General features: G+C 38.0%; 1 protein-coding gene across 1 annotated transcript in view; it reads left to right on the top strand.

The window, feature by feature from the left end:
- Positions 1-16,065, top strand: part of LOC126251538 (axotactin) — a 611,191-nt gene that overhangs the window by 459,742 nt on the left and 135,384 nt on the right. Inside the window, exons 25-27 of the mRNA XM_049952046.1 lie at positions 6,747-6,884; positions 7,307-7,457; positions 7,549-7,717. Of these exons, the coding sequence (XP_049808003.1) occupies positions 6,747-6,884; positions 7,307-7,457; positions 7,549-7,717 (458 nt within the window). The remainder of the gene's footprint in view (positions 1-6,746; positions 6,885-7,306; positions 7,458-7,548; positions 7,718-16,065) is intronic.

Below are 16,065 nucleotides of genomic sequence, written 5' to 3'. Positions count from 1 at the left end.
CTTCAGCATTAATTATCTCATAAGTTAATTAGTTTTATGAAAATTGGAGTATGTTACTGAAAATTTTGAATGCATGTCTTTCTAATAGTGTATGTTAATTTATCTAAATAGGTGGAGTAGTACACTAGAAATTTCTCATGAAGAATTACAGTACTATTTTCAGTTAGTCTTATATTTCAATTAACGGATTTTTCAGTAAAACTAAATGCAGTATTGGAGTTGGCATATTGAAAATATTACATTGAATAATAAAAGTGGAGAAAAGTTCGTGAAATATGTGAGCACATTTGACAAGCATAATATTTAGGAAATGTACAAAATTGGGAAAAAAAAAAGAAAAAAAGGTTGTTATCAGGAGTCAAAGTCATGAAAACTGGAGTAATTACAACTTGCTATGTCTCTCACTGACTGACATATCTATGACTGTGCTCAAAATAAATGTTAGAAATTCCAAGATCCCTAAAACCAAGACTTTTTTTTTATCAGGCGTAACACCCCTTTTAGTAAAACCTCCAAAATGGCAACTTTCCTCCTCTCTCTTTCTCTTAATTATTCACATGATCATTGAACTGTGAACACCGTATAGCCATGTCATAAATGTCGCATAAACATATTGGAAGATGGTTGATGGACAATGGAGGGTTGGATTTAATATGTGTTTCAACAATTCTTGATAATGAAATTGGTGATTGCTTCATCAATAAGCATAAAGTTGTCTTGGATGAGACAGAAATCTTTTCCTATATGATAATAAACAAGGCTAATATCAAATCAGTTGTAAAAGAGTTCTTGGTTGAGCATTGCTCCTGTCCTGTATGGAAGTATCTAGAAAAACAAAATTGCACTACCCTTTTATACTACATTTGTAAAATGTCCTCAATTATACAATATTCTGTAATATTATTTCTAGTTGAAATCATGCAAAAAATGTTTGTATCATTTTAGGATTGGTCCAGGTTTTACTGTCTACAGTTTACTGCACAAAACCCCATTAAATAAGTATATAAACGTGCAACAACTGTAGTTGTGACACTAGATAAACACACTTGTTTTCTCATTTTTCCTTCCTTTCAGTGTTCTAACTGGATTGATGTGGATCAATTTAAATTCTTTTTCTGTTCCAATCTCTTCATCTCAGAGTAGTGCCAGCACCAAACATCCCCAATTATTTATTTGATATCTTCCAATCCTTGTCACCTCCTCCTGTTTTCATCCTCCACAGTTCCCCCAAGCATCATGGAAATCATTCCTTTGTGTCAAGCCACATCTCTTTGGCATCCTACCCCTTCTCCTTATCAATGATTTCTGCATGTTCCTCTCCTCACTGATTCTGTGGAGAACCTCCTCATTTCTTGTCTTATAAGTTCACCTAACATAAACATCTTTTTTATAGAAGCACAGCTCAAATGCTTTTGATTTTTAATTTTTTACATTTATCCCACAGTTCATGACTCACTTCCATATAATGCTATGCCCAAATGTGCATTCTCAGAAATTTTGTCTTAACATTATTCTTCTTTACATATCAGTTCACTGACCATTGTCATTCTCTTCCCAAAGATCCAAATGGGAAACTAGTTTAGATTCTGGAGGGATTCTCATGCCGCTTTATTTTTAATTACAGTCCATATATCCTGTGGATGCAAATGAAATGTCTTTAATGCAGTAGTATCCATCACATTCTGAATCTTCATACTGTTGATCACTGCCAATTCTTCTGCCTTTTAGGGACGGTTTCCCATCCCAATGACATGAGGCTGCTATCAACCTTTGTCTCACCTCCATCCACTTTGACAAGGCCATTGACAGGCTGAGGGTGTCTCTTAATTCCAGAATTCTTCAACCACTCAGCTAGAACCCACAATCTAGATTGTTTTGATCTAGTCAGAGATGAATGAGATTTTCACTCTGCAGCGGAGTGTGCGCTGATATGAAACTTCCTGGCAGATTAAAACTGTGTGCCCGACCAAGACTCGAACTGGGGCCTTTGCCTTTCGCGGGCAAGTGCTCTACCAACTGAGCTACCGAAGCACGACTCACGCCCGGTACTCACAGCTTTACTTCTGCCAGTACCTCGTCTCCTACCTTCCAAACTTTACAGAAGCTCTCCTGTGAACCATGCAGAACTAGCACTCCTGAAAGAAAGGATATTGCAGAGACATGGCTTAGCCACAGCCTGGGGGATGTTTCCAGAATGAGATTTTCACTCTGCAGCAGAGTGTGCGCTGATATGAAACTTCCTGGCAGATTAAAACTGCAGTTTTAATCTGCCAGGAAGTTTCATATCAGCACACACTCTGCTGCAGAGTGAAAATCTCATTCTGGAAACATCCCCCAGGCTGTGGCTAAGCCATGTCTCCGCAATATCCTTTCTTTCAGGAGTGCTAGTTCTGCATGGTTCACAGGAGAGCTTCTGTAAAGTTTGGAAGGTAGGAGACGAGGTACTGGCAGAAGTAAAGCTGTGAGTACCGGGCGTGAGTCGTGCTTCGGTAGCTCAGTTGGTAGAGCACTTGCCCACGAAAGGCAAAGGTCCCAAGTTCGAGTCTCGGTCGGGCACACAGTTTTAGTCAGAGATGCTACCCCTAGACTAGCGTGACCCTTGATGCCGAGGGCTAGAGAGAAATGTGCTGGAGTATTTACTTCCCAATTGTGTCAATGGCTCTACTAGCATTCCTCCATCACAGTCATTGCACAATCTCTTTTTGCATCTTCAAGCTCCTTAACTTCAATACAGGCGACCTCCAAAGAATCTGTTATGACAGTCAGTGTTTGACACTGATGCAAGAGGAAGCTGTAAAAAGCTTGAGTTTTCATTCATACTATTGTAGCAATAAAACCAATAACGTTTTATCCAAGAATTATAGCAACTGTGTGATCATTGTTTCACAACTATTAGTTATCATGGACGTGCTGAATGAACTATTATTTCATAAAAAAAAAGATTCACTGCTAGTTGGTAATAAGATCGTTCACTAACAGAGACAGAAAGTGTCAAAATAGTTCAAATTTCAAAAAATAAAAGCTCTCTCTGCACAGCTTTTTTTATTGGCCATTTATTTAGAAGATGTGTCTTCCAAACCTGATATCCTGTAACAAATAATATTGAGATAGATGTAAATTTTAATTACTATAATCAATAATTGTCACAGACAAGTCACAAATGAATAAGCTTATAATTTCATATTTTTTTCTTTTACGATTGTGTCATTACACTCTTATTTGAATTCATTGCACTTCCATTCTAAATATTTTGCCCCCTCTTCCATCAGTATTATGTGTTATGTGCATTTCAACAATATAGCCACTTACTGGCTTCAGGTATTGGGGTGTTTCTTTAACTTTGTACAACATTTGGTAATGGGATGATGTGCTGTATATGCCTTACTGAATTTTAGATGTGTGCTGTTGCTGTAAATTGCTTTGTCTCTTCCCGCTGTGTTACAGTGAAAATACCAGATGTATATGTGTAAATGGTGTCAAAGTGTCAAAAATGAACTAAAGACTCTAATAAAAGTATAACATAGTGAAAATATGTAACAGTGAAACAAAAAACTGGATAATGAAATCATCAGCCACTCATTGACATTAGGCAGCCTGAATGTCTCCCTTTGTTAATCTAGTGACATTCACAGTTACAACTGAGATGGACAAAAGTACTCTGTGATTAGCTAATGAAATTATGGAAATAGATTCCTAGTCTGATTGATCATATTTCCTATTATATTCTATCAGTAGCTTTGTCACAGTGCACTGGCTTTGTAACACCTGTCATCTTGATGACTGGACTGAAACATACTTAGGATAGAGGTGGCAGTGTTATGCTATGGAGACACTCAGATGATCTACCAGTGATTGTTACAGAGCACAGCACCAAGGTTCTCTGCTGTCTCAGTGTTATTGCTGACTTATTGTTTTCCTTCTTGTCTGATTTTCTCTTTCCAGTAGTACCATTATCCATGGCATAATGCCACACCATGGAACACTGATTCGATAATCATGATAAGTTCCATTTGATGTTCTGGCCCTCAGATTTACTAGATAACAGTGTTATCAGACACATTTTGGATGTTTTTAACACCAACTCACAACTCACAAACCATTTTGACCTTGACTGTGAGAAAAGTAGATGTTTGGCACCATTTACTGCAGAATTCATGACATTTCGAGTAGCAGTTGTTCATCAGGTCAAAGTCAACCAGTACCCTATGAGATGCCTGGTCAAAACATTCTAAGTGATCACTGTAGCCTATATAATTAACTGTGACTACGTTTGTAATTGAATGCAGAACACTGGCATAAAATCTGTAATTAGCATTCATATAGTTCACTTCCCCTTCCATTGCTTACCAAGATATACCAACAAAAATTTATTCCACCAAAGGTATTTTAACCACCAATCCCCATAGTGACAACCAGTTATCACTGTGATTCAATAGACTCAACTGTGTAAACATGTGAGATAGAAGTAAAAGTACATAATTGTGAGCATCTCTCATTTGATAATTTTTCCAGGAAAAAGCAGCAGTGGACTTTAATCCTTTGACATCTAGTTCCAACACTGTGAATTCTTGAGATAGGAAAAGAAAACATATTGAAAGCAGCAACATTCAATTCAAAAACTCTGTATCAAAGAAAAGAAAAATATGTCAGACTTTCAGTACTAGATTGAATGTAAATATAAACAGGAGACAGGCAAATGACAACTTAGGAACCAAATATGTTACACTGATATTTCATTAGAACTCAAAAGAAATTCTGTGAAAAGAGCATTTTTCATTCTGGTTCCTATAATACTTGGGAATTTAACTTGCACATGTAGCTCTAGCTTCACTTCACATCATCTCCATTTCTACTACTTCCCTGCTCTTACACAGTATCTAAATATTTCATAAAAGTAAAGTTTAATAAAAGTGTTAGGAAACAAGAAACAAAGAAATCGAAAAATTAAAATGATGAATGACAAATAGTTAAAGAGAAGGTTCATACAGAAATGGAACAGGGAACATGAAAAATTAAAAGTGAGATCAACATTACATTGGCTTTATTTAGGATAGCTAAGAAGATCTACATGCAGTGTTGACACACACATTTGAAGCAGCCAAGCAAGTTGCTGTTTTCAAACATGGAATGAGATATAAGAAGAGCTCTAGTTTCTTTTCCCCAATAGCATAATTAAGCACATATTATTCACATAATGGTGTCTGAAATCCGAGTAAATTAAGCTAGAGGTTCTAGTTTCATTAAGGCATTGTGTTTAATACTTACTTTACTAACACCACAGCAGGCATCTCATCTGTTGGTCAGTGTTCATTTCATTGAACACTGGCAGCAAAGAAAAGTGTGTCAAAGAGCCTGTTGAGGGTTGAACTCAAAGTGTAGCTAGCAGTGTAACACCATATAAGATATTTCACAAGATGCTTGGAATCAACTTTAGAGTTCATACTTACAACATGTCAGTCACCAGAATATTCTGGATACCACTGATAAACTTGCTGTTGATCACTCGTAAACTGTGCAGTCTACATAAAAATGTAGTTGCCTTTGTGACTGATAACCCAAAAGTGTATCTTCCATGTGTCATAGTCCCAAAAAACTTTTAAGATGTGTTCTTTTTACCTTTCATTGCAGAATGTGGCTTGAGATATAAATGACTGCCATCGCAATGTTTTCAGTACAAATACTCGCAGCCAGGAATGGAATGTGTAAGGATGTCTCTTTTTCATGAGCTAATTTGCAGAAAGGGATAGCTACCAAACAGTGTCCTGAATTAAAGCTGGGGTGTCCTTATATCATGTTTATGATAATACTGAAGGTTTAATACTGAAGCTTTACTGAGGGATCAGAAAATGCTGTACTCTGGAAAATGTTATTCATGATAAATGAGATTTGTGGACTAAACAATTTAGATTAGATTTAAAACTGAAGTCAGAAATTTTCAAAACAAACATCATTGCATATTATTATTATTATTTTCCTGCTGTTCTCCACTAAATTCAGATCCAAAGTTCAATATGTGTTCCTGCTAGTTCTCAGGAAGACTGTAACTTAATGGAAATATTTCTCTCTTGTTTCTCTCATTAATTTTGAATCCTTATGTTAACAATAAAGGAAAGAATAGATTGCTACTCACCATAAAGCTGATATGTTGAGTTGCAGACAAGCATAATGAAGGGACTGTTACACATTTAGCTTCTGGTTCAAGCCTTCTTCAGAAAAGGCAACACACACACACACACACACACACACACACACACACACACACATACATTCATACAAACAAGCACACCTCATGTAGACCTAACTGCCACCCCCGGCAGCTCGGTCCAAGTTTGCTGATATTCCAACCTCAAGTTTCCATTGTTTGATGATGCCTTAATGTGTTTTGCTTTGACTGTAATTGAACCATTTGTTTCTGTGTGCTTATGGGGTTTTGTGTTGTTTACTAATGCTTAAAGTTTTTGTGGATATTATATTCTTTGAATGTTGGTTGCCAGGAAGTATTCAGTGTGGACTTGCTCTAAGATAGTGAACATGATGCTGTAAATTTCTCTGCATGCCTATATATCTTTAGGTGGTAATGAACAATGAAAATACCATCTGATTGTACAGGATTTGTTGGAATAATTTTTCAAATTAACAGAAAATGTAATAATGTAGCAACAAATCGAAACTTATTTCTTGAAGGAAATGGACTGTGCACTTAACTGATTCAGTCATTCTTATTGTATGTTTACTGTGTCCTTCAGGCATAAAAATTGGATGCAAAATGAAATGTGATGAAGTTCCATGTAAAAACCAAGGCATTTGTATAGAGGACTTCAGTAAAGGAGAGAGCACATGTAATTGTGAATATACCTCATACTATGGAGAATCTTGTTCTGATGGTAAGTGTTGCACATTTTATAATGCGTACTCTGTATTTATAAATGTTGTCCAGAAAAAATCATCCACATGCTGCTCCCTTGATTTCTTTCTTTCACAAAAAAAACCTCATATAAGTTTAGATACCAAGCAGAAAATAAAATTTTATCTTTCTCCACTGATTCCATTTCAGTTTATCTTTTCATGGGAAAACATCCCACAGAATCATAGTCAACAATATGTACAATATAGGCATGGCTTTTGCATGGCTCAAAATCTGTTTCTGAAAATTATTTTTAGAACAAACTTTTACCAGATGATTTTTTTCTGTATTATATTATGTTCTGCCTTTTTTGTAGTTTGTTACTGAATATAGTGGTTTTAAAAGAATCCAAATTTGTTGTGCATGTAGATGCTGGTTATCTATTTTTCTACTATTTTGCAGAAAAAGGATCTGAGTTTGAGGGTGAATCAGCCATAAAAAGAAAATATATCCTAGATGGTCCAGTGGAACAGGTCAAAGTTCAGCTAGCATTTTCTAGTAGTTTCCCTCATAAAACAAATACTGTTCTGCTGCTGCTACAGACAGAGCATAAGTAAGTTGCTGTGGGATTAAACCAATCTGTAAAATATCATCAGACACACTGCTACCAAATATTTATATTTAAAATTTGATGCGTATTTCAGGCGAAATTACAACTTGCTTGTTTCATTGTCAAGTAATGGACACCTAACATTTAGGGAAGATCAAGAAGGTTCATCTCTCATAGCCAATGTTGCTGATCGAAATTTTTTGAATGGTGCCAGACATTCTGTGTATTTTCAGAGAAAAAATGACAACACAACTAAGTTATTGGTAAGAATTTTCACTCATTAACTTTATCTGTAACATCGCACATTCTGTTATATATAGATATATATATATGCATGTGGGAATGGGAGGGAAAAACATCTATAATGCAGTTTGTACAATTAGTAGGTTTGCTTAGGTGGAGATCATTTTTAACAGACTCTATATTTTAAAGGCTGATTTAGTCTTTTTCATGTCTCACACTAGTTAACATTTTAGTATGTGAAGGAATAACAGTTTGTTCCTTACAACTTCCTTTGTTGCTTTTACAATCACTTATTTTGAGGAAAAATCTAAATGTGTATTGAGAGGATAGGCTAATGACGAATGGAAACATTGTATGCACACAGTAGACAAGAAACTCAGAGTCACAAAAACAGAATTGGATATGCATATGAGATTGTTTGGACATACTGCGTCTCTAGATCATTTTATCAACCACCAGACCACCCAAATGTTACCAGAACCTTAAAAGAAAGCCTTAACTTGCTAGTATATATGTTCCCCAACCATCTTATTATCAGTGGAGGAGATTTTAATTATCTAACAATTGGTTAGGATAATTATGGTTTCGTAAGTGGTGGGCACAGAAAAAGAAACATCCTACAAAACAATATTGTTTGTGTTCTCTGAAAACTATGTAGAACAGGTAGTTTAGAGGCTCATTCATAGAGGAGATATAATAGATCTAGTGAAAACTAGGACCTGACTTCTTCGAGGGTGTCTACATTGAAACTGGTGTCAGTGACCATGAGGCAGTTGTATCATAAAAAAGATTATTAAATTACAATGAGTAACTGAAACAAGTAGGAAGATTTATTTGTTCAGTGAACTAAATAAAGAGACAGTGATGTCATAACTCAAGAATTTTTCCCAGATACATTTAAGTCTCATCTTTATCCATGATAATGATGCAAGCTGAAGAAATGACTTAAAATTTGTGCCACAGGAAGGACTTGAACCTAGGTCTTCTGGCTTACTAAGCAGAAATGCTAGCTATTACAGCACCACAGCACTGTAGTCAACATTGGTGCAGGAATGATCCAAGTCAAACGCCTTCCCCAACACATACTTCAGTTCACATCCTCAGCTTATTTTTCCCCTACATTGTCACTATTGTGAGGGCTCTCCAGCAATGGAATAGCACCCCTCCATATCATTGATAAAGATGAGACTGAAATGTCTTGGGAAAAAATTTCATTATAAGATCTATAAGATAAAATATGAGTACAGGACTCCCCCATTAAGTCCAACACTCGGGTGCTATTCCAATGCCTGAGAACCCTGGAAATAGTGACAATGTATGGGGGAAATAAACAAAACTATGAACTGAAGTTTGTTTTGTAGAGGGCATTCGACTTGGGTAGTTCGTGCAACAATGTTGACCATAGTACTGTGGTTGTGTAATGGTTAGCATATCTGCCTAGTAAGCAAGAAAACGTGTGTTCAAGTCCAACCTGTGGCACAAACTTTAATTCATTTCTTCAGCTTCCATCATTATTGTAGAACTCAAAACATTTAGCCCTGGCCAAAGGCATGTGAAGGAACCATGACTGAAGTTTAGAAGAACAGTTGTCCAGTGTCCAAGCATTGGATAGTTACATACCTAGTAAAACAGTCTATGGTGGGAGCATCCCTCCAATGTATACAGTCTCATTAAACAAAACTGGAAAGTTGCTGCTCATCATATAGCGAAGATGCTGTGTCACAGATAGGCACAACAAAAAGATTGTCACAAATAAACCTTTCGGCCATTAAGGCCTTCATCAACAATAGATAGGAACTTTCCCTGCAATACATTCTATGTTCCTGTAACCCTTGTGACCTCAACCTTCATTAGTTACTGTCCTCACCCATCCAGCCCCTTCCCTGTCCCCATTCCAGCACTACACAGCCACCATTCCATCATCACACCCAGTCTTATTACTTTTCTCCTTTTCCACTACTTCCCCCCTCCCCCTCCCCACCTCTTCCCTCCCCTCCATCTAACCTGCAACACTTCACAGTCCACCACCCCTACCATACTCTCTCCTTCTCCCCACCCCAGTCTCCTCCTTACCCCCACCCAGATGCCACTCCCATCAGGCACTGGTGCAGCTGCTCACAGTGTGGTTTCAGTTGCCTGAGACTGCAGTCATGTGTGTGAATTGCATTGGCACATGCGCACACGTGTGTGAGTGTGAGTGTGAGTGTGAGTGTGTGTTTGTGTGTTTGCACGTGCGCGTTCGTGTCTGTTGTCTATTGTTGATGAAGGCCTCAATGGCCAAAAGCTTTATTTGTGACAGTCTTTTTGTTGTGCCTGTCTATGACTCAGCATGTCTGCTATATGGTGAGTAGCAACTTTCCTATTCATAAACTTTTAAAGGAACAGCAATTATTGCACAATAACAGTGAAAAAAAGAATGCGCTATACATAGAGAGATATTAAATGAAAGGCATTTGGCTCTCAAAAGGGTAAAGCATGAAGCCTTCAGTAACTACCATACCAGAATGGAATAATGACAATATTGTGAAAAGAATAGCCTGTTACTTAACATATAGTGTAAATGTTGAGTCATAGACAAGCACAATAAAAAGACTGCTAAAAAAGTAAGCTTTTGCCCAGAAAGCCTTCTTCTGAATTAGACAACACACACACATGCGCACACACACACACACACACACACACACACACACACACACACATATTCACACATGTGTGTGTGTGTGTGTTTTGTCTTATTCAGGAGAAGGCTTTTTGGCTGAAAGCTAATTTGTTTAGCGGTCTTTTTGTTACACCTGTCTGCAAGTCAACATTTCCACTATATGGTGAGTAGCAGTCTATCCTTTTCACAATATTGTCACTATTCCATCCTGGATTTTCCATTTTTGGTTTTACCATCCTAGAATCTTATCAGAAGACCTCTCACAAAACCCAAAGAAAGTCTTGTCAGGTGTAAAGATGTCTACTGCACTTAAGTTAGTATCCAGACAGTTGCGGTTGACACAGGAACTGAAATTGAGGGTTGCAAAGCAAAATCTAAATGCTGAACTCCTTTTTAAAATGTTCATTTAACAAAGGGGAATCCAGGTGTACTGTTTTTAGTTTAATTCTCACAGCACTGCAAAGATGGATGGCATACATATTAATGCCAGTGTTGTTGAGAAACAGCTGAAATCATTAAAAATGATCAAGGCCCAATGGCTTGATGGATACCTTATTAGATTCTATATGGAAGCTACAGCTAAGTTAGCTCCTATTTCAACTGTAATATACCACCCCCAACGAAAAATTGCACCCAGTAGTTTGAAAAAAGTACATGTAACACCCACGTAAATATTAATGGTAGCAGAAGTGATCCACAAGACTGCTGTACAGTATTACTAACATCTGTCTGTGGTAGAATCATAAAACTTATTTTCAGCTCAAACATAATGAGCTGCAATAACTGACTGCTGTCCTCTGGTACGGTGACAAAAATAAATGTTTAAACCCAGCAGTAGCCATAAAACGTCCAAAACTGTACTGAATGCTTTCTCAAAAAAATATATTTTGAACAGTTAGTTCAGGTTCCCACTCAAAGAATAAAATAATGATTGCTAAAACAACTTGACGTCCTAGCAACAAGTAATCCTGAGCAAATAGGGAGCATCATGAAGGATACATAGATTAGTGACCACAAGGCTGTTGTAGGAAAAATGAATACCATAACACTCAAAACCACCAAAAATAAATGCAAATTACATCTGTTTAAAAATGCAGATGAATTTTGCTTGACGGATTTCTAAGAGACAGTCTCCACTCCTTCCAATCTGACAATGTAAGCATAGACCAGATGTGTTTTGAATTCAAAGAAATATTATCCACAGCAACTGAGAGATATAAACCACATAAATTAATAAGTGATGGTACACAAAATTGGTCAAAACACTGTTGCTGGAGCAACAAAAAAAGCATGACAAATTTGAAAGAATATAAAATCCCCAAGATTGGCAAAATGGTGATGTCGCTGATGACAGTGGCACTAAAGCAGAGTTGCTAAACACTTCACCAAAGAAGATGAAGTAAATATTCCAGAATTCAAATCAAGAACAACTGCTAACATGAGTAACTTAGATGTGCATATGCTCATTGTAGTGAAGCAGCTTACATCATTTAAAAAAGATCAGCCTCTGATTCAGATTGTATACCAGCCAGCTTCCTTCACATTATGCAGATACAATAGCTTCATGCTTAGCAATCATGTACAACTGGTCACTCATCAAAAGTTCTGAACCTGAAGACTGGAAAGTTGCACAAGCCACAACAATACACAAGAAAGAAAATAGGATTTATCTGCTGAATTACAGACCCATATCACTAATGTCAATTTGCAGTAGGGTTTTATAACACACTGTGTTTGAACATTATGAATCACCATAAAAGAAATGGTTTATTGACAGTCAGCACAGATTCAGAAAATATTATTCTTGTGAGACACAACTAGCTCTTTATTCTCATGAAGTAATGAGTGCTATTGACAGGTGATGTCAAATTGATTCCATATTTTTAGATTTCCAGAATGCTTTTGTCACCTTTCCTGACAAACATCTTCTAACAAATTGAACGCATATGGAGTATTGTCTCAGTTGTGCAACTGTATTCATGAGTTCCTGCCAGAAAGTCTTAGTTTATAGTGATTAATGGAAAGTCATGAAGTAAAACTGAAGTAATATTTGACAATGAAAATAACCAGTTTTTGACAATAGAATAGAATTTATCTTATAATTAAATTTTCCTCGAGACATTTAAGTCTGATCTTTATCTAGGATAATGATGGAAGCTGAAGAAATGAATTAAAATGTATGCCACAGTCAGGACTCGAACCCATGTGTCCTTGCTTACTAGGCAGGATTGTTGTCTATTACACCACAGCACTATGATCAACATTGCTGCATGGACTACTCAACTCCAATTCCCTCCCCAACACAAACTTCAGTTCATATCTTCAGCTTATTTTCCCCCTAAATCATTACTATTGCTGCAGCTCTCTGGCATTGGACATAATGGAGAAATTCTGTACCTCAGGTGATCTTATAGATCTTCCAGTGCTGGAGAGCCCTGGCAGTAGTGATGATTTAGGGGGAAAGTAAGCTGAAGATATGAACTGAAGTTTGTGTTGGGGAGGGCATTGGACTTGAGTAGTCCATGCAGCAATTTTTGACATTAGTGCTGTGGTGCTGTAGTGGTCAGCATTCCTGCCTAGTAAGCAAGGAGACCTGGGTTCTAGTCCTGGCCATGGTACAAATTTTAATTCATTTATTTAACTTCCATAATTATCATAGATAATGGAATTGGACAGATAAAAAATCTACTCACTGTGTGGCAGCAGGAGAACACACACATAAAGAAAGGTTTTAATTATGCAAGCTTCTGATTCCAGTGGCTCCTTCTTCTGGCAGAAGGTTTGAAGGGGAAGGAAGAGAGGTGAAGGGAAAGGAACATGAGAGGTTTAGGAAAAGGCAGAAGGTTTGAAGGGGAAGGAACAGTGGTGAAGGGAAAGGAACAGGAGAGGTTTAGGAAAAGATGAGTTTAGTAAATCCACCAAGAACCCCAGATCAGGGGAGACTTACCAGATGGGATGGGAAGTAAAGGCTGATTGTTGGGAATTCCACTGCATGGGCAGAGGCTACCAGTCATAGTGTACACTGCTGTTGGCCACCCCAGCACCCTCTGTCAAGTGTCCTGCTGAAATACGTGTCCACAGTAGCATGTTCTCATCCTCACAGAATATCTGTGTAACCATTACAGCATCGTCCTGTGTATTGCTATTATTATTATTATTATTATTATTATTATTATGTAGTATTTTGTCTCTAAGCAGGTCTGGTTCATCAGATGAAGAATTCTGATGTCAATGTTCCCTGTCTTCAGCTTCTTCCTTCAGTCTTCTGTATCTCTTTCCATCTTTCATGTCATCCAAATGTTGAATTCTTCTTCTTCCTCTCCTTCAGTTCCTTTGATCTCCCTTTCAGTGATGTTGTATATGAGTCCCTCATGCTAAGTACGTGTCTGATCCAGTTGGCCTTTCTCTGAAGAATAGTATTCAGAATAGTTTTCTTGTCCTGTATTGTTCTCAGTACATTGTCGTTTGTCACCTCATCTGTCACTTGATCTTTTCTATCTTCTCCAGAAGTACATTTTGAAACTTTCCAGGTTTATTCCTCCATTTTCCTCATGGTCTGCATCGCTGCTTCACACACTGTAATGCACCAGATGTAGCACTTCACCAGTTTCTTCCTTAATTCCAAGCTCAGCTTGCTGGTCAACAGAGTCCTCTTCTTGAAAACGAAGTCTTTCATGATGGCACTGATATGTAAAACATTCTCGGTTTTCTCGTTACGTCAATTCGGGATAAAATCTCAAGCTTTCGACAATAACCTCCATCGTCGTCGACTTCACTGGCTTCACTGCTGCTGTGGTGGCCTTATATTGCCTGTGAATGGCTTCTGATTGGTTGGCTTGTGATTGTCAGTGATTACATACTGCTGTCGCAGATGGTGTCAATTTCTGCGCTGGTGGAACCACCGCTTCTGTGGGAGTGTAAATCCTGCAAAGGATGTCTCTGCTGCTTCTCTGCATCGAGCGCTTGTTTCCATACACTGCTCAAATAGAATCCACTATCGTGGTTAAAGTTCTTCTTGCTCATTCTTATTTCAACAGCCTCCTTAATAACAGAATCCCAGTATGTGGAGGCATGGGACAAATTTTTAGTTTCATTGAACAGTATTTTATGTTTGTTCATGAGGCTGTGCTTCACAATTGCTGGTTTCTCCAGCTCTCTAATTTTAATATGCCGTTGTTGTTGTGCACAGCAGTTGGAAATGGTATGAATGGTCTGACCTATGTAATTGCGTCCACACTCACACAGGATATTGTAAATTCCAGGGACCCTGAGGCCCAGACTGTCCTTAACAGGGCACATCATCTCCTTAATTTTCTTAGAAGGACGAAAAATCAGTCATACCCTGTCTACCCAGGACTCTTCTTGTTTTGCTGGATGCAGCACGACAAAAAGGAAGAACCACAATTGGTGTTTCATCCTGTGAGTGTGCAGCTTTTTCATGTTTCCTTTTATTGGAGATTGCTGCCTTTATGTTGTGTGCACCATAGCCATGCTTCTGGAACACATACTTCAGATGGTTAATTTCGGACTTGAAGCAGTCCTCATCAGAAACAGTTTTTGCTCTATATACCTACTTGTTCAAAATGGGTCTCTTCTGAACAAGATTATGGAAGCTCTGTGCATTAAGGTAAAAATTGGTATGCATCTGCTTACAGTACACAGAGTGGCTGAGACAACTGTCTGCCTGTTGTTGCACTAAAACGTCTAAGAATGGCAACCTTCCTTCCTTCTCCAACTCAACAGTGAACCGGATGTTCCGATGTATGCTGTTCATGTGTTCCATGAATTGTTTGAGAGCTTCTGTGCCATGTGGCTGTGCACAACACCAACAGAATATTAAAAACAGTGAACTGAAGAAATCGGCAATTGCAGATCACTGTCCCATGCCTCCACATACTGGGATTCTGTTATTAAGGAGGCTGTTGAAATATGAATGAGTGGGAAGAACTTAAACCGTGATAGTGGATAATATCTGAGCAGTGTATGGAAATGAGCACTCAATGCAGAGAAGCACCAGAGACATTCCTTGCAGGGTTTACACTCCCTCAGAAGCGGTGGTGCCGCCAGCGCAGAGACATTGACACCATCTGCAACAGAAGTACATAATCACAAGCCGACTAATCAGAAGCCGCCACGGGCTATATAGGACCACCACAGCAGCAGTGAAAACAGTCAGTTGCTCCTGGCAATCACAATGGAGGCTATCATCGAAAGCTTGAGATTTTATCCCAAATTGACGTGGCAAGAAAACCGAGAATGTGACTTTGGCAGTGGCAGTTCATGCCCGAATTTCGTTTTTACAGTGGGCATCTTTTGTCAGCAAGTTTCCCGAGTACTTGAACAGCATTACATTCTCTGCTTCCCACTTGTTTACAGTTTCTCCCATTTTGATATTCGTATCACTTTTGATTTCCTTGCAGTTTCCACTAATCGGCTCATCATGTATTGCAGTTATCTTTGATTTTTGGGGAGCACTGCTATGTCATCTGCATACTTAATGATGTTGATGAGTCATTATCCTATTCTGAAGTTTCCACATCTTTTCAAAGCTTCTGTTGCCAGCCCTTCTTCATACAGTTTGAAGCAACTCAGCTATAGACAACATCCTTGTCTGACCCCTCTTCCTATTTCCATGCTGTTTGTGTCTCCATGTTTAGTCACATCTTTAGTCTTTGTCCCAGGTACAAGTTGAGGATTAGTCTTTGATTG

The sequence above is a fragment of the Schistocerca nitens genome, chromosome 4, assembly GCF_023898315.1.
Source record: "Schistocerca nitens isolate TAMUIC-IGC-003100 chromosome 4, iqSchNite1.1, whole genome shotgun sequence".
Classification (NCBI taxonomy): Eukaryota; Metazoa; Arthropoda; class Insecta; order Orthoptera; family Acrididae; genus Schistocerca; species Schistocerca nitens.
This window is presented reverse-complemented; position numbering and strand designations above follow the sequence as displayed.